The 23,883-nt window shown below is 37.9% G+C and overlaps 5 protein-coding genes across 5 annotated transcripts; 3 read left to right on the plus strand and 2 right to left on the minus strand.

Moving 5' to 3' along the window:
• Positions 1 to 1,883: 1,883 nt before the first annotated feature.
• LOC149661335 (uncharacterized) lies at positions 1,884 to 3,067 on the minus strand. Its single transcript, XM_089842831.1, has 3 exons — positions 2,626 to 3,067; positions 2,202 to 2,512; positions 1,884 to 2,087 (listed from the first exon to the last, which is right to left on the minus strand). Exons 1-3 carry the CDS (start codon positions 2,914 to 2,916, stop codon positions 1,976 to 1,978), a joined length of 714 nt encoding a protein of 237 aa, XP_089698957.1. The 5' UTR covers positions 2,917 to 3,067; the 3' UTR covers positions 1,884 to 1,975.
• Positions 3,068 to 3,580: 513 nt separating this feature from the next.
• Positions 3,581 to 5,574, minus strand: LOC149661336 (uncharacterized). Its single transcript, XM_089843860.1, has 3 exons — positions 4,403 to 5,574; positions 4,058 to 4,344; positions 3,581 to 3,991 (listed from the first exon to the last, which is right to left on the minus strand). Exons 1-3 carry the CDS (start codon positions 4,649 to 4,651, stop codon positions 3,871 to 3,873), a joined length of 657 nt encoding a protein of 218 aa, XP_089699986.1. The 5' UTR covers positions 4,652 to 5,574; the 3' UTR covers positions 3,581 to 3,870.
• Positions 5,575 to 13,670: 8,096 nt separating this feature from the next.
• Positions 13,671 to 14,298, plus strand: LOC149661337 (uncharacterized). Its single transcript, XM_089842833.1, has 3 exons — positions 13,671 to 13,817; positions 13,875 to 14,078; positions 14,138 to 14,298. Exons 1-3 carry the CDS (start codon positions 13,752 to 13,754, stop codon positions 14,240 to 14,242), a joined length of 375 nt encoding a protein of 124 aa, XP_089698959.1. The 5' UTR covers positions 13,671 to 13,751; the 3' UTR covers positions 14,243 to 14,298.
• Positions 14,299 to 14,347: 49 nt separating this feature from the next.
• Positions 14,348 to 16,664, plus strand: LOC149661338 (uncharacterized). Its single transcript, XM_089843781.1, has 6 exons — positions 14,348 to 14,616; positions 14,682 to 15,038; positions 15,104 to 15,953; positions 16,017 to 16,187; positions 16,262 to 16,339; positions 16,397 to 16,664. The coding sequence occupies exons 1-6, from the start codon at positions 14,452 to 14,454 to the stop codon at positions 16,573 to 16,575; spliced, it is 1,800 nt and encodes a 599-aa protein (XP_089699907.1). The 5' UTR covers positions 14,348 to 14,451; the 3' UTR covers positions 16,576 to 16,664.
• Positions 16,665 to 16,761: 97 nt separating this feature from the next.
• Positions 16,762 to 21,389, plus strand: LOC149661339 (uncharacterized). The gene is made up of 4 exons (XM_089842817.1): positions 16,762 to 17,174; positions 17,249 to 20,423; positions 20,486 to 20,636; positions 20,704 to 21,389. The coding sequence occupies exons 1-4, from the start codon at positions 17,007 to 17,009 to the stop codon at positions 20,933 to 20,935; spliced, it is 3,726 nt and encodes a 1,241-aa protein (XP_089698943.1). The 5' UTR covers positions 16,762 to 17,006; the 3' UTR covers positions 20,936 to 21,389.
• The last annotated feature ends 2,494 nt before the right edge of the window (positions 21,390 to 23,883 follow it).

The raw sequence follows: 23,883 nt of genomic DNA on the forward strand, positions 1-23,883 counted from the left end.
TAAAGGACCTAACTAGAATTCTAATTAATTACCAGACGTTGTGTCCCAACCTACGAAATCTTTGGAAAGAAAATCACGACATTTAGAAGGCTCCTTTGGGACTGCCGGAGTTTATCCTAGACTTTCCTTGAGTAATTAGTAATTAGTCCAGATCAACAAGTAAGAAGATGACTTACGCTGTTTACGAAAGAGAGAAAGTAATTTTTTACGTGTTTAGAATTTTTTTAATTCTCGGGAATTCTAGGATTCGCAAATCGAAAATCAATAAAATCCATTTATTTGGGCAGTTGAGAGAAAAAAATAACTAGATTCGACTCTCGGACCAAAAACTAACAAGAAAACTTCTTAAGTCATCTTTAGACTTGTTCAAAAACTATGATTACGCTTTCAAACACTCGTAGGCCTTTTTTAATAAAATGGATAGAATGTCTGAGTTTTTTTTAGAGTAAAGATTGGAATTTGGATAAGGGATAAATTCCAATAAATATTCATAACTATGTAGATTCAGAACGTCTATTAATATTGGTTTTTACGTAAATTAGAATTTGCGCAAGCTAAAGAATCGAAATTTATGCGAGAATTAATTCATACGAGTCCAGTATCTTGTCTATTCACGCTTTATAATCCCAGTAAAAATTTAACAAGAACTAGAGCAATCTACTCGTAAGTGTGCAACATACAGAGCTGTGTATAAGCAAGATTAAGTGAGATCTAGCTAAAATGTGAAGTACTTTTAATCCTCAATAAATTCCCACTCCAATAAAAATACTCCGTGGAAAACAGCATTCCTTATTATGTAATTCGAATTAATTATAAACTCAAAGAAGAAAAAATTTCCTTGGATAAAAAATAATGTATGGTAATTCTCTATAAAAAGTGATATAATCTAGGCCTATTTTTTTATTCCAGTGTCTTCAACAAAGAACATGCACCGAGTTTCCAGTAATTACCAAAATTTCCTTAGGCAATTTTCTGCGGAATTCGAAATGACATCTCAAGGCGTCGTCGCTTGAAAGAACTCATTTGCATATATATGTATATAGTTGAAAAGATACCTCGATTCTTACAACTATTCCACTTTTTTTGGGGAGGATAGAAACGTCCGTAGAATGCACCATTAAGTAAGCCCGAATTTACAAAAACCAACAGGGGTATAGCTTCTAACTTTGTTGCAAACACAACATGGAATGTAAGTTAATACTTTCTTAGTCACGTGATCTTTCGTTTTACTTTTCCCCGATTATAATTGGCTAATTGCGAACTAATTATATAAGAGAATGCCATTCCCCTTCCTTCCAACCCCCTAACCTAACCTTTAAGTCGAAGAAGGAGGTTGCGGTTGTATAGAAACAAATAAAAACAAGTTGGATAAATAACTTGTTAAACAACGTTCAACCCATTCTACTCTACAAAGCCTGCCCAGGGCTTAACTCGGCTTTGTTCCATTTATACTACTACTAAAAGCATAAACATATTACTGGGTCAGTGGTTTCATGGTCCCTGCCTAAAAATTGATTGGAGAAGTAAGGGGAAAGGATTTGATGAAACCAATCTAGTACGCTTCAGAAAGCGGGAAATATCATAATTATTTAAATGAAGAGGTTTGAAATACCATAGTAAACCTAACGTAGTTGGAACTGGAGTAAGGTTACACGAGTATCGCATTTTTTAATCAGCTTATGACTGTTTAAGTGTACAAATACTGCTATTATAGTTCACTTGATTTAAAATATTATAATTATTGGAGAATACAATAAAATGGTTATTTCTAATGGAGAGAAAGATGCATCTCTCTCAACTTTATTTTAATTAATATAAGTATAAAATAAAAAGAAAATAAATCGTAAATAACTTTTTATTTTCGCGAGTATTAATAAAATAAAAATCACCTTATTTGCATAATAATACGTAAGACTAGAATAATTAAAAATAACAAAAATAAAAATGGTCTAAAAGATTCGAAAATCTAGTCTAATTATTTCTTATTAACATAAGTACACGTGTTATAAGTTAATTCACACACCGTCGCGTTTCCTAAACCTAATACGAGGGGTGGTAGCCAATCAACTACACTCGGAACATAATCTCTGAATTAAAAAATAAATAATAATAATTAAAAAACTCGATCTAAAAGCAGATTAGGAAATCTTTCTCTCCAACAGAAAGACTGACTATACTGAATTAAGTCACTAGTTACTTACCCAACTATTCCCGCTATGAATGAAACTGTTGGAAATTTTCGCCCCAAATAGACTCCCAACTGGCAAAATGTCAAGGGTCGACATTCCTTATGCCACGTTTGAAGAAACTTGATGGCGCGAGGGTCAGACACGGTACACTGCCCGTTCCAGATCAAATTTTCAATTAAGTCCAAAAATGTCATTGCTAAAGCCGGGTACAAGGACTTGGAGAAGTTGGACATGGTCAATTTCGACGCCCGGACAGCAAACTCGGCGTAGTTCACTTTCTTTCCGTCGTAAAGTTGAAGGATACCGTCTATCAAAGGTCTGACCTGAAAAACGTTTCATGGTTTAAAACAAGAACCCAAGATATATAATGAGTGACGTTGCATAACGTCGTATATTAAACCTAATTACAATTTAACAATTAAATCAATTAACGTACATCGTTATAACTATTAATTACACTACGCATCTTCTCTCGCTCGGGTTTAGCAAAGGTATAATTAGCCATGAGGTCCGCGTATGGAGTAATTAAGTCTATGACGTCAACGATATCTCTAATATGGTTACTGTTAGTTTTCGTTACTTCGTCATCGGGGATTAATTTCGAATCTATCATTTGCGAATCGTAATCTTGGTAGACTACGCTTTCATCAAACTTGGCGCCCAAAGTAAAGTCGATTACCGATAAATTTACAACTAAAATAGCTAATAAATAACACGATAACTCCATAATATAACCCGACTCTAAGCGAAGTTCGAAACGTTTGAAGCGACTGACACGATTGAAATAAGTTCTCTAATAAAAATTTGCCAACAGTTCGACCTCGTGCCACACGTTCCCTAGAATGTAGCGGTACTGAAATGGAGGGGGGAGGGGTCACAGGGTCCCCGCGGTCAAAGGTTGTTTTAAATTGGCAAGATCATGGATCTCGTAAACCCTTCATAAGTGGGCATGCGCAGGGTAGACTCATGGCGTATGGGTCGGAAAAATTCGTCCTCTTTATAAATACAAAGTCCACAATAAAATAGACGTATTCCTTTGAGAAAAAAAAACCTATTTCCCATGTAGTAGTTTTATCGGAGTGTGAATTAAACGTCCCTAAAAATGCATTACATTACTTCTGGGTCCCCTTTAATTATGCTCCCTGGCGGCAGATTACTACGGTTTAACATAAGGCGGAACGGAAACCAAGACGCAAATTGCCAACTGCATGAACTTTGAACTTCTTCAAGATTTAGACGTGGTTTTAATGAAATGTAAAAAGACTATTCGTAATTTTTCTCATTTTAATTCTGTACATAATGCAAACAAAAACCAGGGAAATTAACTCAGTTTAAGAGGATAAAAGGTCATAGTGTTACGTTGAGATAAAGAATGAATATTTTAACTTCATAATAGCTTTATTCATGTTTCGATTTTCACTTTAAAATACCACAATTAAAAAATACACGTGCATACAAAACTGATTAAGTACTTTTTACTTAAAAATGATCATATGAACTTCATCATTTCTTTACAAAAGGATTTAAAAAATGCTCGCGTATACAAAACTGACTTAGCATTTTTACTTAACAACAATTAACGCAAAAAAATGTAGGCTTCTTTCACCAAACCACGGCGAAAATTAATAAAAAAAAATCACACGGAAACAATAAAAAATTCTCTTTTCATAAAATCTTAAAATCATAGTTCTTCTATCGTTGGTCGAACGTATGGACATTCCGGATATAAATTACTACAATCCGGCGTATTTATTCCTGTGGTCAGTGCCTCGCCAAAATGACCAATAAACGGGATTCTTGAACTACATTAAAAAAAGAGACGTGTAAAATTCATCGATATAAAAAAACGTTACACCATGAATTAGTACCTAAAATACCCTATGACTTTTGATATGTAAGGCATTCTAGAAGACAAGGAACGTCCCAGTTCGCAAGTGGCTCTCTTCTTGCATTGTTCCTGCCACGTACTTAGTACTTGTGGCGCCTTACCACTACCATTTCCATTATCATCGTCGAAGAACCTCCACCCTTCAACCATGGCACTGACCCCTAACTCCCCAATGGCGTGGCTCAGAGAATGTTCAGTTTCATCAGCGACCATGGTCTGTGTTGAACTCCATGATGATGTCATAGCAGGCATTAACATATTGACCATCTAATGTACAATCAAATTAGACTTGTTTGATATTTAATTTTTTTATTGTCTCTCTTACCTGAAATCCAATGTAGAATAGGCCAATTAATTTCAGTGCTGGGCGAAATTTGGTATAGGCGCTTTTAATTGGGTTTGCCAAAGCACTAAGAGCCCGTATTTTTATAGGGGAAACATTTGTAGAACTTGATTTAGGTTCTTCATTACCGGTGACGCTCAATGGTTTAAAAATAGGGACGCATTCCACGTGAAACATTTCGGAGAAGATCAATAACGCGAAAAATAAATGGTGCTTCACGTTGGACGACATTTTTTCAAATTATTTGTTGTAGATTTATCGTTTTACGAGCGATTCTCGACCAACTTTACCCCCAAACGTTCGCGAAATAATAAAGATTATAAACCGATCTGTTTTATGGCATAAAATTATCGAAACCACGTGATTATTCCTTAATTGAACTCACGTGAATTTGGCGCGTCGATCCGCGTGCTTTTTATTTCTCGCGGTCGTTTTAAATTCAAATAAAATTAATTCAGATTTAGGCTTAACATTATTCGGTCAAAAAATCCAGCTAGTTTTGCTGCGAATGTAAAAATTTTTATAGAAATATAAATTATTCATTGTATTTCATGTCAACTTCCAGTGGACCGAAAGAATTTTTGAAACCTTACGCGTCGGACGTTCAGATTGTAAGCAAAGTAATGAATAAGTTTAGAACTTTCTAAGTTAGGCCTATCGCACCCCTGAACTAGTTAGAACCCCTGAAACTACCCTTTTCGATACATTTAGTCAACGGTAAGGAACTCTCAACCGAGATACGGTTTCACGCTCTCCTTTAAAGTCGAGCCTAAACGTGAAAAACCTCCATGGCTACGCGACATATTCAGTCAAATCCAAGAATCGGACGAATATAAGGATATCTTCAAGGACGCCACAGCAGCAAAACCTACAGGAATCGAGCCTCAAGTCTTATTTCGGGTAAGTAACTTTTTTATCTCAACAAACTTCCAAAATAGTTAACTTTATTTTAACAGATCAAGTTTGACCTTGAACTTCAAAAGCCATGGGACAAGACTCGGGGATCTTACCGACCCGAATCCTCCTTAGAAACTGCTTGGGACCAACTTGAATGGGACATACTTAACGGGCGATACGATATGAGTCCCGATGACGCATACGGCATCATTACCGACTTAAAATTCGCCAGGAGAGACCATAATCCAACGCGTCGTAAAAATATCCTCGGTTTAGCCAAGATAAGAGCTAGGGCCAAAGACTTGACGCAGCCGATCGAAAAATTGGCTTTCCTTCGTGAATACGACAACGAAAAATGGTTCCAAGACTTGAAAAACATCATTGATAATGCTGATCAGACCAGTTTTGAAGCCCATGACGCCTTGGACCAGATATTTAGAGAGTTAAAACGCAGAAATTATAGCAAAGAACAACCTATATACCATGATGCGGAAAAACTTGCAAATGTTATGGATGAAATTGATAAATTTGACAGAGACTTGTTCAAAAATAATGACAAGTTAGTGGCAGCCAACAGTGGTGCTGTTTTAAAAATTCTACAGAAAGCTCGTGAAGAGAAAGGAGTCGAAGCCAAGAAACAATTACTGAAGGAAGCGCAGGATCTTGCGAGGGAGATCTCTCAAGACAACAGCGAATCATCCTTACCTTCGGCTTCGGTTATCAATAAAGACACAATACCCGATGACCAAGAGGAGATAGAAGAGATGTGGGATCAATTTCAATGGGATGTTCAAAACGGTCGATACGATCTGACCGCGAATGAAGTTGAAATTTTAACTCAAAATATCCGGAAAGCGAGGGAACCTGGAAACGACCCTCAAAAACAGTTTGAAATGGTACAAGAAGCTCGCACCTGGGCACGGTCCAAGGATATCTCGACTCCTCTGGAGAAGATGAATCTGATGAATGACTTAGCCAAACAGGAATGGTTTAAAGATTTGAAAGAACGCTTGGAAAACTCTGATCCGTCGGAAGCCCAAGATTTACTGGATCAGGTTTACAGGGTTAAAAGGTCACAAAATTCAAAAGAAACAGTCGATGTACGAGAGGAAATAGATGAACTTGGACGAAACGTCTTTGAAAATTATGGACACCTGAACGGGAAATATAAAGTTGCCATCTTGAATAAGGTTAAAAAGGCTCGTGAGGCGGAATCAGTTGATGATCAGAAGAGACTTTTATACGAGGCAAAGGAATTGTTAGCAAATGTTTCGGAACAGTCTTCAAGCGAAGATTCTGATACGAGTGTCGATTCTGAATTGGAAAAATTTGGACGTGAAGCTTACGAATCACTTAAAAATTTATCAAGAGCTGATGGACTTAACCTTATGGCGAAGGTCAAAGAAGCCAGGGAGACCCAGGATGTTGAACAGAAGAAACAACTCTTGTCAGAAGCTAAACAGCTTAAAGAGGTTGCGTCAAACAAAATACGCAGAGACTCCGATAACCTGGAGACGGAAATGGACCAGTTTGGTGTAAAATTCGTGCGAGGCGAACTCGGTGATAAATTTTCAAAAAGTGAAAGTTTGGAAATCTTGAAAAAAATCAAGGAAGCGAAAGAAGCCAAGACAATACTTAACAAGAAGCAATTATTGAAAGAAGCAAAAGACTTGACTGAAAAAGCGACGAATAAGATAACGCAAGACTCCCAATTAATCCCCGAAGGCATATACTTAGATACATTTACTAGCTCTTTAATTAATATGGGTGTCTGACCCTATTACCCCAAGATGGCCAAAATACGTTGCCTACTTGAGTAGAGGATGGAAAGCAGCCATCTTGGGGTAAATATAACCAAGTTCTAGATCTAATAGATATCCAATTAACGTTTTTCAGGCAATAATCAAATCTTAACTACGAAACCAAGTACAAGTAAAATGGATTCATACTCGCCATATCATCAAGATGAAAGCTATCAAACTTACGGTTCGTAATCAAAGTACTTAAATATATCTTTTTAATCATAACACATTTAAAATGGTAACCTAATATATAGATTCAGAATGGTGGGATTATGGTCCATCGGCCCATAGTCACGCCTCATCCTTGGGACGGAGTGGCATGTCTACTTTCAATATCCCATCCATGGAGGAAACGGGAGACGAATACTGGCTCTACGATCCTGGTATTTTTCAATTGAACTTAAAAGGCTTTTCATTCTGGGATTAATTAATATCCCCTCACTCACACGGTGCAGACAGAGCAATTTACGAGCAGTTTTTACAACCAAATGAAGCCATACTAGCTGAATTGCCAAATCTAACCCCGGAGGAGTTGGAAAAATTCCAAAACTACTCTAATGAGGTACTTTATATGATTGCGTATATTTTTTAAAATGTAATTAAAGGGTTAAGTTATTTGACAGCTGAGACACAAAGACCGCGAAGAGTTTCGTGACATCATAATGCAGGACAGAAAGTACGGAGACGATCCATTGGAAAAAGTAAAGGAGGTCAAAGAATTTAATTTGTTTTAATGTCGTTTAAACTTTGACCCTGTCTTTTTAAACTTTTAAGCATTGGAATATGATGATGTACAACAAGATGTATACGGATGAAGCGCTTGAAAATTATATAATGGGGTTAAAAAGAGACAGAAAAGAAAAGGAGGAAAGACTAAGGGCCGAGGAAGCCAGAAGAATTCGCCAAGAGGAGAGGAATAAAAAGAAGGGTCGTCTAGGATACTGGGCTACTTATGGGTTTGCTTTTTATTTTATATTTCTTATTTCTCGCGTGAAGTCCGCGTACTTGGTCGCTAACGATAAGATTTTCAAGGGAGATTAAAGCTGCCATGACACCGGAAGAAAGAGAACGGAAACGGCGCGAAGAAGAAGAGATATTCCAACGTGAACGACGATACTGGAAAGAAAAGAATGCTAAAGAAGCTGAAGAACGAGCTAAAAGAATGCCCAAATCTTTAGCACTGCATAGACCAGTATCCCCCAAGCGCCCTACTTCAAACATACGTGGTTTAACATACGGGTAATTGATTAAAACTCAAAACTCTTAAAAAAATGCAGAATATAGACCCTCTGTTATTTTCCCGCAGAGAGTTACAAGCGCTTAAAAGCGAGCAAGAGCGTAGAATGGAACAAGAAAAACGCGAAGAAGAAATGCGTGAAATGAACGAGTATTTCACCAAGAAGCGTCAAGAGACCGAGCGTCAAGCGGCTGAGCGTGCAAAAAATATGGCTGCAACGGCCTTCCCTGCTAAACGACGCAGGATAGTTTCGGCGGAGCCTCTCAACCAATCGACTAGACGGACAATCGCGTAAGTAATTGGTTATTTTCGAAGGTTCCGTTAAGTCTAATCCCTTCATCTACATGACGCAGCGATCGGTCTATGAGTCAAGGACATACTCCAAGTTTCACGAGAAAATTGAAACGTCTCGCGGTTGGACCAAAGCCAATGCAACGCGCTCGTGCGACCAGTTTTGGTGAAACTTAAGTCACATCTAATTTAAGTATTTGTATCTCATTGCTTTCGGTTATATATTTAGGGGATGATTTTGTACCGAAAAAGCTTTTCCCGAGTAAAGCCCCTCGTAGAAGATACTCTTTGAACGAGGAGAGAGAAGGGATTCATCACAGAGTACCGAAACGTCGGCTATCATCCCCAGCCAAGTTTGGCGCGTTTCACGAGTTTCCCAAAGAGGTAACATTCCTCGGGAATGACGTGCAAGCTGATGACGTCTTTGGGAACTTTAAAAGCTCACCGTAAGTTAAAGACGTATCAAGAACTTCTATAAAAATTTACTTCCTTTTCATTTTATAGAATCGCTAGAAGTCCCATTAAAAATTCTTTCAACGAAGTAACACCCCTACAAAGATATCATAGAAGTTTAACGCGCACTTCGACTCCCTTACCAGAGAGGTCAGTATTTACAAATTTAATTATGATTTTGAATTAAGATTTTAAGTTATATTTTTATAATTATACGCAGATTTCGACTAAATTCGCCTCCTTCTCCGATTATGCTCAACTTTGACGCTGTCGAAGATAGTGAAGAGTACGGCACGAGTGAAGATGATTCAATGTAGTGAATCAAATAAAATTAATTGTGAACTTAAAATAATATAAAAATTCGAAATTAATGTAACGCCATTTTAATAAAATAAATTGATGTATTTATGAAACACGTTCAATTTATTCAGGATTTTAACCCACCAATGATTAAGTCATGGCTGGTGTTTTGCAACGGTTACTTATAGTCACGTGGTATCGGTTACAGATGCGCGTGATTTAATTCACGCGCCATTGTGATTTAAATTTTGCTTAAGCCTACTTTAGCGTTTCAGAGGTGAGGAGTTTGTGTCATTGGGTTGAAATGGATTCCTATTTGCAAGAAAACTTTCTTAACGACCTTTCCAAGTACTCCAACTTTGAAATTGTAAGTACGGCGTGTAATTATTGATAGTTTTTATCAGGGATTTTTAAATTAAGTTTCCTTGTTGATTTCGAAGAACACAGAACGAACTAATGATACTATAGTTCACGGAATTACTTTCGAATTCGATACCAAACTCAAAGATGGTCCAGTTATGTTAATGCAATTAATAGACGAGGTAATGAAGTTACCATACGTCAAACGACTAATTCAAGAAGCGACCGACCTACCACCCAAGCCAGGAGTTAAACCCAAGGTCACACTGAAAGTAAGTGTATTAAACAAGTTGAGACGTTATTAAATCTCTCTAAATAAAATTTACACTAATTCCCGCGTGTAGTTCGAAATGAAAGTTCACATATCCAAGAACCTTAAACGAAAATTGTCATCCCTCATTGACGAAGAAAACACCGTCCATCCAACTCAGGCCAACCATGAAAACACATTCGTCCGTCCAACTCAGGGATACCATGAAAACACATTCGTCCGTCCAACTCAGGCCAACGATGAAATCAGTTCAACAAATCAGACAGAGGACAGTATAAACTATGATGACGAGGAACGTATCTTCGAATGGACTCCATACTTACCATGGCGAGCCAATGAACCCGTAGAAGATGACGTCAATAAACCTTTCAAACAAATTGGCTTCAATATGAGCGAAGCTACTGTGCTACCTGGAATTGACGACGGACATCACAGTTATTGGGACTTAATTAGAAGGCATGACAACCTAACCACGACTGCATTGTTGGACGTTTTGTACTGGGAACTTACTCGTGGGAGAAGGTACTCCAATTACAAGAGTGTTGATAAAGATGAGATAGAATCAATTAAACGGGACGTGAAAAAAGCGTATGAGGTGTTCGAAGCCGATGAGAAACGACGACTAGTTGAGCAGTGCTTGAAGCGCGCCAGCTCCATGTGTCGTAAAGCGGGAATCACAGAAGTGATAGAACGGTCTTTGTTACTTCATAGACTAAACGAAAATTTCTTCGAGTTCAATTATGATACGTACATGAAGGCTTGCTCTTACGCAATAGAGAAGATGAAAGAATATGTCAAAGAAACATACGTTAAGGACATTTACGAGTTTATTTACTATTTGGACACTTACGAGAGGGACTACGCGGGACATGGTCATGTGTACCAACCAGATCCGGAGAACTATCCAATTAAACTCGTCGAAGAAGATGAATCTGACCCTGGAAATCAAACTGAAGAAAATATCAGTCCAGCAAATCAGACTGAAGAAAACATCAGTCCAGGAAATCAGACGAACGAGAGTATAAGCCCCTCCTACGATGACGAACCACGGATCTTCGACTGGCCTCCTTACTTAAAGTCGAGAACCGAGGAACACGTTCAGGAGGAAGTCAACAACCCATTCAAACAAGTCGGTTACACCGCGAACATTTCCAAAGACTTGGCCGGAATTGACGATGGACATAGCAGTTACTGGAATTTAATTAGGAGAAAAGACAGCCTAACCCCGACTGGAATGCTAGAGCTCTTTCATTGGGAACTTACTCGTGCAGGGAGGTACTCCGATTACGCTTATGTTGATATGAATGACTTACACTCACTTATTCGTGATGTGGAAAACGCGCAAGAGGTGTTTGACCACGACGAAAAATTAAGACTCGCACTAGATATCGAAAACAGGACGCGTTCCATGCTACGTGACAAGGGGATCTCGGCCGAAGTTGAAAAGTCTCTCTTGATTAAAAGAATAAACTCCAACTATTTTGAGTTTAATTATAAGACATATGTCAAAGCGTGCAATTTCGTAATGGAAAAGATGGAAGAAGGTTTATACGGAGAGGCATTGGTCAACGATATTTACGAGTTTCTATACTATTTGGACACCTATGAAAAAGTATACCACAGGAATGAAGTCTTCCAACCAGATCCAGAAAACTACCCTATCGAAGTCGACGAAAGCTTTCGACCCTCCTACGATGATGAACCACGAATCTTTGACTGGCCACCTTACTTAAGATTGAGAGCCAAACAACGCGTCAACGAAAAATTCAGCCATCCATTCAAACAAGTTGGTTACGCTATGAACATGTCTACAGAGAGACCAGGAATTGACGAGGGCCCTAGCAGTTTCTGGGATTTTACTAGGAAAGAAGACAATCTAACAACGACTGGGATGTTAGATCTCTTGCATTGGGAACTTAATCGAGGATCGAGATACAACGGTTACTACGCAGTTGATAAAGATGAAGTACAATCACTTATTCGCGACGTAGAAAAGGCGTACGAGGAGTTCGACACCGATGAAAAACGAAGGCTCACACAAGAACTATACGCACGCGCTCGCTCCATGCTTCGTGATAAGGGCATCTCGGAAAAATTAGAAAAGTGGCTCTTGATTCGCCGAATAAACAACAATCATTTGGCGTTCAGTTATCGGACGTACGTGAATGCTTGTAATTATATTATCAATAAGATGAACGAAGGTTTAGACGGAGCCGCTTTAGTCGACGATGTTTACGAGTATCTTTACTATCTGGACACCTACGAAATAGACGATGAGGATAAGGGGTATGAAATATACGAACCAGATCCAGAGAATTATCCAATTGAAGAGGAAGACGAACCCCCGCTTGAGACTACTCAAGCTTCGAATGCCGGATCTCAATCGTATTACGAAGATGTTAATGAAAATCCAGAAAATCAAACCGAGCACGCTGATGTAACTGAAGGAAACGAGGATGATGAAAGCTTCAGCCCCTCCAACGAGGACGAGCCACGAATCTTCGACTGGCCTCCTTACTTAAAATCGAGGACCGAGCAACGCGTTCAGGATGAAGTCAACAACCCATTCAAACAAGTCGGTTACACCGTGAACATTTCCAAAGACTTAACTGGAATTGATGACGGACATAGCACTTACTGGGATTTAATAAGGAGACAAGACAGCCTAAGAGTGACTGGAGAGCTAGAAATCTTGCATTGGGAACTTACTAGCGGAAGGAGGTACTCCGATTACGATGGTGTTAACTCAGACGACGTAAAATCACTTATTCGAGATGTGGAAACCGCGCACGAGGCCTTCGACCCCGACGAAAAATTAAGACTCTGGAAAGATGTCTATAATCGGCTGGAATCCATGCTGCATGCCAAGGGGATCTCGGACGAAGTTGAATTGAGTCTCCTGATTGAAAGAATAAACTCGAACTATTTTGAGTTTAATTATCAGAGATATGTCAAAGCTTGTAATTACGCTTTGAAAAAGATGGAAGAAGGTTTAGATGTGTCTACATTGGTCGACGATATTTACGAGTTTCTTTACTATTTGGACACCTATGAAAAAGTATATAACAGTAATGAAGTCTTCCAACCAGATCCAAAGAATTACCCAATTAAAGTCCAACCAACGCGCATGGTGAATCGTAATTCAAATGAAACGAGACCAAGGTCTGATCAAGATTCCAGTTCGGGAAATTTTGTGGACGGTAATCTGGATTCTGGAAAACAAACAATCGTGAAAGATAATCAATCCTCCGAATCGCGGCTAGACCAATCATGGATCGATAAAGATGAAAATAACAAGGAATCCTCATCACAATCGATTCAAACCCGCTCTCAAACAAAGAAGAACTCAAGCCCTTCAACCCCACAGAGAACAGTAGTCCAAAGAAAAGACCAAAAATTGACAAAACCTCAAACCAAAAGAAAGAGTTCCACTCAGAAGGGCAGCAAAACTAAGGCTAGACGTCACTAAATTTATATGAACAATGTCAAAATTGCATACATTTAAAATTAAAATTTCACTGTCGAACATTTCTGCATATAACTTCGGGTTAACGTACTTCCAGCCTAGATTATTTTTGTTTTAATGGTTTTCGGAGTTGTAGCATAATTTTCGCGCGAAGCTCGGGTACACGCGCAAAACACGGCACGAGATTTAAAATATTAAAATTTATTTTTAAGCCTAACAGATCAAAATTTCATTACTTCTTTTCGAACTAAGAAATGACTTCCGCAATTCAAGAAAACGAATTTTTAAACGATTTGTCGAGATGTCCTAATATACGTGTGGTAAGTAAATTATAACATTATTTTGTTATCCAATGTAACAAGGTTTTTCACTAAAAGATCAATACAAAATCCAACAACGAATTTGTTCACGTGGCAGCCTTCGAGTTTGACCCCGATGTAGTGAGAGATGAATCGAATAGCCCTGAATGGTTGGAACAATTCCAAGACTATATCACCCAACTAAGACCTGCTAGAGAATTGTTTCAAAGCGTTACGGAAAATCCACCTGGGCCCGGAATACCACCGAAAATTACTTTTAAAGTGAGTTAAACTACAACTCAATAAACAATTTTGGTTGTGAATTGATTTCAATATCTTAGGTTGAACTGACGGCAAGTTACGAAATTTGCAAAGCTGTACCAAGTAAAATAACCAACCAAAATCGATCTTCAAAAAGTCCAACTAAAAGAAAGAGTTCAGACTGAAATCAGAAAATTTACTATCTAAATTGTGTCAGTTTTATCCAATAAAATTTAAATATTACTTTCTTTGGTCATTTGTCACTTTATTTCACGAGACATTAGGAAATTGCACGCGCCACATTAATTTCAAGTTTCAAATTGTTGGTGCTAAGCCTAAATTTGTGAAACATTTCAGTAATTATCCAAAATTATCTTTAAATCTAATTAATAAAATGATGGACACACGTTTCGAACTAAGCCCCGACTTAAAATGTACCCCAAATTGGATGAGAACATTGTGCCAGAAGTTTCTAAACAGTGGTGGAGCGAAACACGCCTATATGAACGCTATGGGTCCCTCAAAATTGCCCGAACATGACCCAGCAATTCACCTTGAGGTAGGGTTTATTTGAAACTAAGAAAACGATGTCCCATCGTAACTTTGCTGTAACCAAATTTGTAGATGACCTTCACAGCAATTATTCATAAATGTCCAGAATTTATAACAAACACGGTTCCGATTGGGCAGTTAGAAATAACAGTCCCAAACCAGAACTCAGAGGATGAAGCTATATCACAGGCTGAAATGGATTTATTGGAACCCAACGCCAATTTGACATTCTCTGTCCAAGAACCGCCCAAAGCTAAGACAGTTTTGACGGACACACGTTTCGAACTGAGCCCCGGCTTAAAAAGTACCCCAAATTGGATGAGAACATTGTGCCATAAGTTTTTAAACAGTGGTGGAGCGAAACATGCCTATATGAACGCTATGGGCAGCGCAAAATTGCCCGAACATGACCCTGCAATTCACCTTGAGGTAGGGTTCACTTGAAACTAAGAAAAATATGTCACATCGTAACTTTAATGTAACCAAATTTGTAGATGACGTTTACAGCAATTATTCACAAATCTCCAGACAACTTGGAAGACTTAGTAACAAAAACGGTACCGATTGGACAGTTAGAAATAACAGTTCCAATCCAGAACACAGAGGATGAAGCTATATCACAGGCTGAAATGGATTTATTGGAACGCAGCACAAATTTGACATTCTCTGTCCAAGAAGCGCCCAAAGCTAAGATAGTTTTGTCCGGTGACTTTAAACGTATGGATCGTGCCTTAGATTATTATCTTTTGAATGAAGAAGAGAAAGAAGAAATGTACGAAAGACTACGTCAAGGTGAAATGGAAACTAACCCGGCTATACGTCAATGGAAAATACAACATATCTTAATTGATTTACGTTACATTCGGCTGGCTAGAGTCTCCCAGGACAGTGAATTATATAAATCATTTAATACAGATAGAGAACTTGATAGCAAGACAAGCAACAGTTATAGTTCCAATGAACCATCTAGGAGTCACACGGACTCATTGTCCAGTCCTCATATAATCCAGGAACATATAACTCATAACAATTCAGTTGAACGACAACCGCAAAAACAGATAATTGATGAGAGCCCATTTGAACCAGAGCAGATGGATACCAGTTTTCAAATCAACTTAGCTTTGTTAAATTCACAAATTGAAACTCTAAAAAAGAACCGGGACATGTCTCTCAAGACAAAACGAGAATGGATGGATAACCTAATCAAGGAATTTGAAAGAAAGTACCCTGGAAAATACCCTGAAACGACTTCATCGTCATCAGTACAACAACCGAAAGACGTTCCCAAGAAAACGCTCGTATCTAAGATTAAGAAACCGACTGTTATTACTGACAAACCAAAAAGTAAGATTTTCCTATCGTCAAGACTAGTAATTGAACATCCCTAATATTTTTAACTACGTACAGTAAGTCCAAAGAAATCGCCAGTCAAACGAAAATCGAAAACGCCATTGAAGAAACCGCCTGTACAATCAGATAAGCCTAAACCCAAGACTCGGACAACTAAATATGGTAAGAACAAGGACCTTGCCTTGCCAGATGTGCCCACACACGAACCTCAAGCTACAGGACCACCGGGTATACCTATCTTATAGTAAAAATTATTAGGAATTTCTTTTAACACTTATAATTTCTGGTCCTAAATAATTCAGCAAAACGAATGAGACCCAACCATATCAAAACGCCAACAAGAGTCGCCAAGCTGCCTACAACGAATATAACGCACAATGGTAATTACCTCAATTTCTTAAATTTTAAATCAGTAATTTGACTTGAACAATTTAAAGCGAAACAATCAGGAAACTTAATGATACAGTTACAAAATGAAGGTCAAGGAAAACGAATTAAAAATGTCTTTATAAACTTAACTGTTCCGGAAGGTACTAGCATTCAGACACAAGTGTCTAACAAGAGCACAAAACCACAGTTCAAGCCCGTCATTCATCCAAAACCATGGCGTTATTGAAAATTACTTTAAACCATTTTACTGGATAAATGTTTTACCAAAATTCATTCTCGACTGTATGTATGAAACTAATAAAAACTGAAACGAAATCTGTCTTACAAAGTCTATCTCGAGTTTAAAGTTAGCAAAGGTTAAAGGGGCTAACCCGCGCTGTTGGGGTGAAGTCCGCCCTTAGTTCAGGGGGGAAACACACAGCTCTTTGGCCATTAATAAAAACTGTCATTGTCGCGGTGGGCGGGTAAGCAATATGCTAACCATTACCAACAGTTTGACCCCCCCTTCACCCCAACAGCTCCGGCCAGCCCCTTTAAATTCTTGATCAGAAGCACGTGACTTTAAATTAGTAATTTCACGAGTTTCAAACTTAGGCTTAAGTTAGTGTTTGGGTAAAGGAGCGGTTAAGCCTACTTTGCTTCAAGATATCCGCAAATATGGACAACATTGACTTCAAAATAAACCATGAGAGTATGGAATCAAACTCTATATGGTTCCAGAATTTACAGGAATGGTTTCTAAACACCAAGGCAGTCAAGGAATGTATCGAAGAAGTGGCGCAAAAACAAGCGGATCAACATTCTCAACCGGAAATAAACTTTGAGGTAAAAGAAACAATTTGACTTTCTATATTCAAAAATATGTCCGGTGATGTAAATATAAATCATTTTTGGTGCAGTTTAATATCCAAGTAGTTTCCGACAAGTCACAGCCTGAGGCCGGCCAACAAGAGGCTGATACGAGTACTGATGAATTGCCTTCGCAAAATAATCAAGGAGAGGACAGCGTTGACTCAAAGAATGGTGATGATTTTATGAAAAGCACATTAGACATATCTTTCCACGCAACTCCGCCCAGAGGGCCAACGGTTCAAGAGAAACGAGATTACGATGACGTTATGTTCAGAATGAATAGCATTGAGTGTAACCCTTCAATACCAGAAAGCTTGAAGACTAAATATATTGACGGATTAGTGTCAAAATTCTACGAAAAACATCCAAATTCTGAATATATCATTGACTTATTGCCTCCCCATCTGCTGAATGATTCCGTGTCATCAACAGAACCCAACACTTTCCTAGATAGACACTACAATGATCAACCGGCTTTCATCAATGAATTTTCCAGCTCTACTGCCAACCAGATCAGCCAAAATTCTTCGGCAGTTTCTGAAAGGTCTCCGAGATCTCAAAACGAAGACATGGACGCTGAAAAACTGATTCATAGGTTTGAAGCTATCGATAGAGATCGGTATATCGATCCTAAATGGAAAATGTACCTAAAATGCAAGCTGTACAAAATATTTCGCGCACGATATCCCGAAAGTGATAAAACGATTGAAGAGTTTGAAGTTGAAGACCCGGGTTGTTTCGTACCATCTGACGAAGAAGATGAAATGTACTCTCAAAGGTTCCTTCCGGAAGATTCCGAAATCCAAGAAGACCAGGATTTTGAAACAATGTGGTTAGATATAATCCGAATCCACACCGACTCGAATTTAAGTCCATATGGTCGCGAACACGAGAAATACAACGCTATCAAGAGATTCCGCGAAGCATATCCAAATACAAAATACGAAATCAACGTATCGGACATTGTCAAAGATGACAGCTATGATTCAAAAGCATCAACATCATCCTCATTCGGGGAAGAGTCGCAAAGAAATCCACAAAACCAAACATTCAATGTATATTCATCTAGAGGACCAACAGTTCAAGAGAAAAGGGACTACGATGACCTAATGTCCCAACTGAGATTGATTCAAAATGACCCTTTTCGTTCGGACTTCTCAAAGACCGAACACATTGCCCGATTGGTATCAAATTTCAACGAAAAACATCCAAATTCTGACTACGTCACTGACTTATTACCTCTTCACCTTCTTAATGATTCCGCGTCATTGACGGATATCAATACCTTCCTGAATAAACACCACGATGATCAACCCGCTTTCATCAATGAATTTTCCAGTTCTACTGCCAACCGAATCAGCCAAAATTCTTCGGCAGTTTCTGAAAGGTCTCCGAGATCTGAAAACGAAGACATAGACGCTGAAAAACTGATTCGTAGGTTTGAAGCTATCGATAGAGATCGGTATATCGATCCTAAATGGAAAATGTACCTAAAATGCAAGCTGTACAAAATATTTCGCGCACGATATCCCGAAAGTGATAAAACGATTGAAGAGTTTGAAGTTGAAGACCCGGGTTGTTTCGTACCATCTGACGAAGAAGATGAAATGTACTCTCAAAGGTTCCTTCCGGAAGATTCCGAAATCCAAGAAGACCAGGATTTTGAAACAATGTGGTTAGATATAATCCGAATCCACACCGACTCGAATTTAAGTCCATATGGTCGCGAACGCGAGAAATACAACGCTATCAAGAGATTCCGCGAAGCCTATCCAAATACAAAATACGAAATCAACGTATCGGACATTGTCAAAGATGACAGCTATGATTCAAAAGCATCAACATCATCCTCATTCGGGGAAGAGTCACAAAGAAATCCACAAAACCAAACATTCAATATATCTTCATCTAGAGTACCAACAGTTCAAGAGAAAAGGGACTACGATGACCTAATGTCCCAACTGAGATTGATTCAAAATGACCCTTTACGTTCGGACTTCTCGAAGACCGAACTCATTGCCAGATTGGTCTCAAATTTCAACAAAAAACATCCAAATTCTGACTACGTCGCTGACCAACTACCACTTCACCTTCTTAATGATTCCGCGTCATTAACGGAACTCAATACCTTCCTGAATAAACACCACGATGATCAACCCGCTTTCATCAATGAATTTTCCGGCTCTGTTGGCGACCGAATCAGCCAAAGTTCTTCGGCAGTTTCTGAAAGGTCTCCGAGATCTCAAAACGAAGACATAGACGCTGAAAAACTGATTCGTAGGTTTGAAGCTATCGATAGAGATCGGTATATCGATCCTAAATGGAAAATGTACCTAAAATGCAAGCTGTACAAAATATTTCGCGCACGATATCCCGAAAGTGATAAAACGATTGAAGAGTTTGAAGTTGAAGACCCGGAATATTTCGCACCATCCGATGGTGAAGATTCAAGGACAATATTCCGGTATCGCGACTACCCCGAAGATTCGGAATTCCTTGAAGACGAGGATTTCGATTTGATGTGGGACGAAATAATTCGAATGCACGTCAACGAAAAATTAAATCCGTATGACCGCGAACGTGGTAAACGCAACGCCGTTACAAGGTTCCTTGATGCCCATCCAAATACCAAATACGAAATAAACTTAACGGAAATTCTCAAAGATGACAGTTTCGATTCAAAAGCATCAACATCGTCTTCATTCGACGAAGAAGCTGAGGAGGAACTGTCCCTAAATGAAGACAGAGATTACACAAACCTATTGTCGTGTTTACAAGTGGTATCGAACGATCCACAAATTTCTCCAAATTTGAAGAAACATAGAATCATGAATTTAATCGAAATGTTCGAAGAAAAGTACCCCAATACTAAATATCAAGTTCCATCGAACTTGGTTGCGGAACAACATACGCAGGAAGACAACCACCAGTCAAATAATGCCAACGAAACCGCGCACTACTCTATGAACGAAAGTAATAAACCAAGAACTTCAGCAGTTAGTCGTGGTACTCCTCATTCATCATCAACATCGTTAATGGATTCTTTAGAAGAACTGTCCCAAGGCGGATTTCAAGATTCTTTAGAGTTTAGCCAAAAAGATTCTCTGGAATCTTCACAAATATCTTCGCTTCACAACCCTGGCCAAACTAGAAACTGGACGCGAGAGAACCTTAAAATTCAAGTTCGGAACCTTATGCTTCAACAAATAATTCCAAACAGAGGTAAGATCTGATATGTCAACATTTTCAGTTAAACCTATATATTGTTCTACGTTAACCATCAGACACGACGCAAGTCCTGATGAATGACAGTTCATGGTTCCAGTATTCCCAACAAGAGGAACTTCCAGGTCATGATACCATTTTAGAAAGATCAATCAACCCAAATGCTCAATCGTCCAATTGGATAACACCGGACTTTTCAACGCCAAAAACGTAAGATAAGCTTATCAATTGTATGTAAATCATTTATGAACATGTCCGTTATTTCTTCGCATTCAAGATCTAGGCCCAAGAGGTTCTTCGAGGCCAATCTAACACCGGTGTCACCGAGAAAACGCATGCGAAGTTTCGTTGAAGGTACAACTCAACCTTTAAACGCTAGCGATAGTTGGTCATACATGGATGATTCTTCGGTAAATCGTTGGAGAGAGCGAAAATTCCCGATATTAAATAAGAAGAGGTTGTTATATTTGAAGATTAAAAGCGTCGCGAAAAGAGGTTGTTATATTTGAAGATTAAAAGCGCCGCGAAAAATTAAATACGCCCAAAATTCCAAAAATTGTTTTCCACTCAAAATTATTTCTGAATTAGATATATTTATTTTTTCTTTTTCAGAAAAAAAAAATGTCAAACTTTACAAATGAAAAATTAATAAAAACAAAACACGTGATGATTTTGGTGTTAAGTGATAAATTGCTATTTTTAACTTTTACAAAATACAATAAGCTAAAAATAACTAAACAGAAATACAATGAAAAAGTGCGAGTGTAATATTTTACAAGTGAGTATTTATCTTTTACATTTGTTGGTATGCATTGTTTTCATACTTAACTCGAAAAAATTCAGAGAACAATATTTAATATAATTTAATTGAGCTAAATTCTTGGTCTTTTACAATAATTTAAAAATAATACAACGAAAAACTTTACGGGGTAAAAACGTCGTAATATATCACAAAAATTGTTATTTATTTGGAATAGTTTCGAAAATGTTCTGAAGTTCAAAATCATATAGATGTAATAAGATTTTGGGACTTGGCGATAAATTTTTGGCAATTAAAAAGAGATTGGCAAGTATTGGCTTAGCTAGGTGGGGATGACGAAGTCTAAGAAAGAACTGGCTAAGTTTTTAAAATAAGCTCGTAGTCGTAAAGAATAAAATATTAACAACTTCGAGTACTGCTCCAAAAATTTATAAATCTTTAGAGTATCCTATTAAACTAAAATAATGCTGATTTACTTTTAATGATGAACTTTTAAGAAAGCTTAGGAAAAACACTATATATATACGAGTGTTACGTATAAGTATCAAAATTTTTTTTTGAGTTACTTTTTTATGTTGTTTTACAAATATACCAATCACAATACTGCCAAAAAGGACGATAAAGAATCAAGGCACAACTATGGTTGACTTATCTTCCCTTTTAACAAGTTCCGCTAATTATTAAACTACCTAATTAATAATTAAATAAAATTACATTAAGTAGTACTGACTAGAATCGGGAGAGAAAATAACTGTTAACTCGGGTAAATTCAAGTGTTTTTTAAAGAAAAAATGTTACAAAATTGCAGGAGTTTTCTAAAACTAAATACTCCCCTTTTAGTTTTGGTTTTACTTGAAAAATAAAATGAAAATTTATATAAACATCTTTTCGTCCTTAATTTGGGTTCAATATTGAATTTGGGAACTAAAATCTAAAGGTAAAACCAGAGGTAAGATGAGACTAGAAGTACTGAGCTAACCCAAATTCTTAATTCACTTGGCGAAAGTGAATATTCTTGATAACACACGAACGGTTGGCCCTCTGGTAGCGGTTTCTAAGTTTTCCCTTAAAAAAGTGAGACTCGCGGAGGTAGACGGCCGAACTAGATTCAACCACCCGCGTCCATGTTCCGCGGCTTTAGGTTGAGGGGAAGGAGGTAGGAAATTTTTTTGGAGCTCGACCAATTTTTTCTCTCTAGTGTAGGCGCGATGGGAGCGGCGTAAAATACTCAAATTTCTTCACTAGTGCCAGGATCTACTACCAATACTCTTTACTTCTAGTCTCATATTACTCCTGGTAAAACTAAAATTTAAGCAAAAATATTTGGCCCTATGTATTTTCGTATACTAAATTGAAATTTTCCTTCCACAAAAGAAAAGCATGATTCAAACTAATAAATTTTGAATGGAAATTCCGGACCCTAAGAGGTTTTACCATAAGTTTATAATGCCTCTAAGTAGAGAAATGGCTGCTACTCCTATGTCAATAGTGTTTGTCTGGCTCCCTTTAATGAAACCCTATACTCTCTCCGTATCATTTATCACCTCAACTTCAATACAAAATTGTACTGCCTAGCCTAGCGTTTCTTTTATCCCTTTTAGAATGTTTCAGGACTGAAACCGCCTCTATCTCACGAGAGAGAGAGGGATTTGGGGGTTGCTTAAGTAAAATTCGTTCCCCCCAATGCCTGCCTATACGAAACGTAAAAATCTCCTCTATCGCGTTGGATGATTTTTTTTCACGTGACCCATTTAGTAATCGTCTCGACCGCTTGGTGGCTGCACCGCGACAGAAATTTCAAAATTTTCTCTCTTCGGATCTTAGCGCTATACGAGTTCTAACGTCACAGTAGCCTGCGGAAGATGCCCAGTTGTAACCCGTATTTGTGTACTTAGAGGCATGATAAACTTATGGTTTTACATATCCATGAGAAAATTCATGGTAAATTAGCTAAGATCTATTAATCTAATTAATTGAGGAATAGGGAAGATTATTTGTTTCCTTAATCAATTTAAGTTGCTAGACAGACCCCCTGGGAGCGATTAAAAAGTCGCAGAAAGCGTTTTTTTTTGTAGCTTTTTCTAGAAATTTATGGCGATATTAAGGTTTTCCATGAATCTATATTCATGGGTTTTCTTAATCCCATTTAATTTTTGCTTTTGCTTTTAAATACGTTCATGTTTTACGTTTTTATTTGTCAACGAGTGTATTAATTAGTTTCCTATTTATAACTGGTTATATCATTTTTTAATAATTTAACTCGAGTTGATCTTAATTTTAAGTGGAATTGACATTAACAGCTAAATAAATAAATAAAATAAAATAAGTACGTTATAACTTTAAAATCATTTAAAATTTAACGAAACAACCTTAGAAAGATGCTTCCCATGGTTAAAAACTATTACAGTTTAAAGATACCAAGAAGTGATATCTAGTTTACTAGGGAGAAGGTATAAATTCACCACATTTCTAGCTTTATCTCCAGTCCAAACGTATAGTAGGTCCGGAGTTAATCCCCGCCTCTAAATTACAACCAGAATCTTATTGGTTCTCGAAAACTCACGTCAGCGCGACGACGCGAATGACGAAAATTACAGTCATATTTTCCGACTGAGAAGAGGCGAAATAGCCCGGCCTCCTTTTACATCCCCCCCCCCTTGTATTTTGAAAGGGGGACTGGGACTATGGCGCGCGAAT

The sequence above is a fragment of the Phalangium opilio genome, unplaced genomic scaffold (assembly GCF_054372755.1).
Source record: "Phalangium opilio isolate 3A_F unplaced genomic scaffold, DU_Popi_V2 ptg000070l_1, whole genome shotgun sequence".
NCBI classification, from domain to species: Eukaryota; Metazoa; Arthropoda; class Arachnida; order Opiliones; family Phalangiidae; genus Phalangium; species Phalangium opilio.

Bases quoted from the DNA above. Each gene is read 5' to 3' on its own strand.
- LOC149661335 (XM_089842831.1), bottom strand. From the start codon at position 2,916: ATGGAGTTATCGTGTTATTTATTAGCTATTTTAGTTGTAAATTTATCG. The intron at 2,513-2,625 runs GTACGTTAATTG...AACGTTTTTCAG, and splicing joins TAATTAATAGTTATAACGAT to GTCAGACCTTTGATAGACGG. The intron at 2,088-2,201 runs GTAAGTAACTAG...TTTTTAATTCAG, and splicing joins TTCATAGCGGGAATAGTTGG to AGATTATGTTCCGAGTGTAG.
- LOC149661336 (XM_089843860.1), bottom strand. From the start codon at position 4,651: ATGTCGTCCAACGTGAAGCACCATTTATTTTTCGCGTTATTGATCTTC. The intron at 4,345-4,402 runs GTAAGAGAGACA...ATTGTACATTAG, and splicing joins TATTCTACATTGGATTTCAG to ATGGTCAATATGTTAATGCC. The intron at 3,992-4,057 runs GTACTAATTCAT...TTTTTAATGTAG, and splicing joins AAAGTCATAGGGTATTTTAG to TTCAAGAATCCCGTTTATTG.
- LOC149661337 (XM_089842833.1), top strand. From the start codon at position 13,752: ATGACTTCCGCAATTCAAGAAAACGAATTTTTAAACGATTTGTCGAGA. The intron at 13,818-13,874 runs GTAAGTAAATTA...TTTCACTAAAAG, and splicing joins GATGTCCTAATATACGTGTG to ATCAATACAAAATCCAACAA. The intron at 14,079-14,137 runs GTGAGTTAAACT...TCAATATCTTAG, and splicing joins CACCGAAAATTACTTTTAAA to GTTGAACTGACGGCAAGTTA.
- LOC149661338 (XM_089843781.1), top strand. From the start codon at position 14,452: ATGATGGACACACGTTTCGAACTAAGCCCCGACTTAAAATGTACCCCA. The intron at 15,954-16,016 runs GTAAGATTTTCC...AACTACGTACAG, and splicing joins TATTACTGACAAACCAAAAA to TAAGTCCAAAGAAATCGCCA. The intron at 16,340-16,396 runs GTAATTACCTCA...AACAATTTAAAG, and splicing joins AACGAATATAACGCACAATG to CGAAACAATCAGGAAACTTA.
- LOC149661339 (XM_089842817.1), top strand. From the start codon at position 17,007: ATGGACAACATTGACTTCAAAATAAACCATGAGAGTATGGAATCAAAC. The intron at 20,424-20,485 runs GTAAGATCTGAT...GTTAACCATCAG, and splicing joins ACAAATAATTCCAAACAGAG to ACACGACGCAAGTCCTGATG. The intron at 20,637-20,703 runs GTAAGATAAGCT...TTCGCATTCAAG, and splicing joins GACTTTTCAACGCCAAAAAC to ATCTAGGCCCAAGAGGTTCT.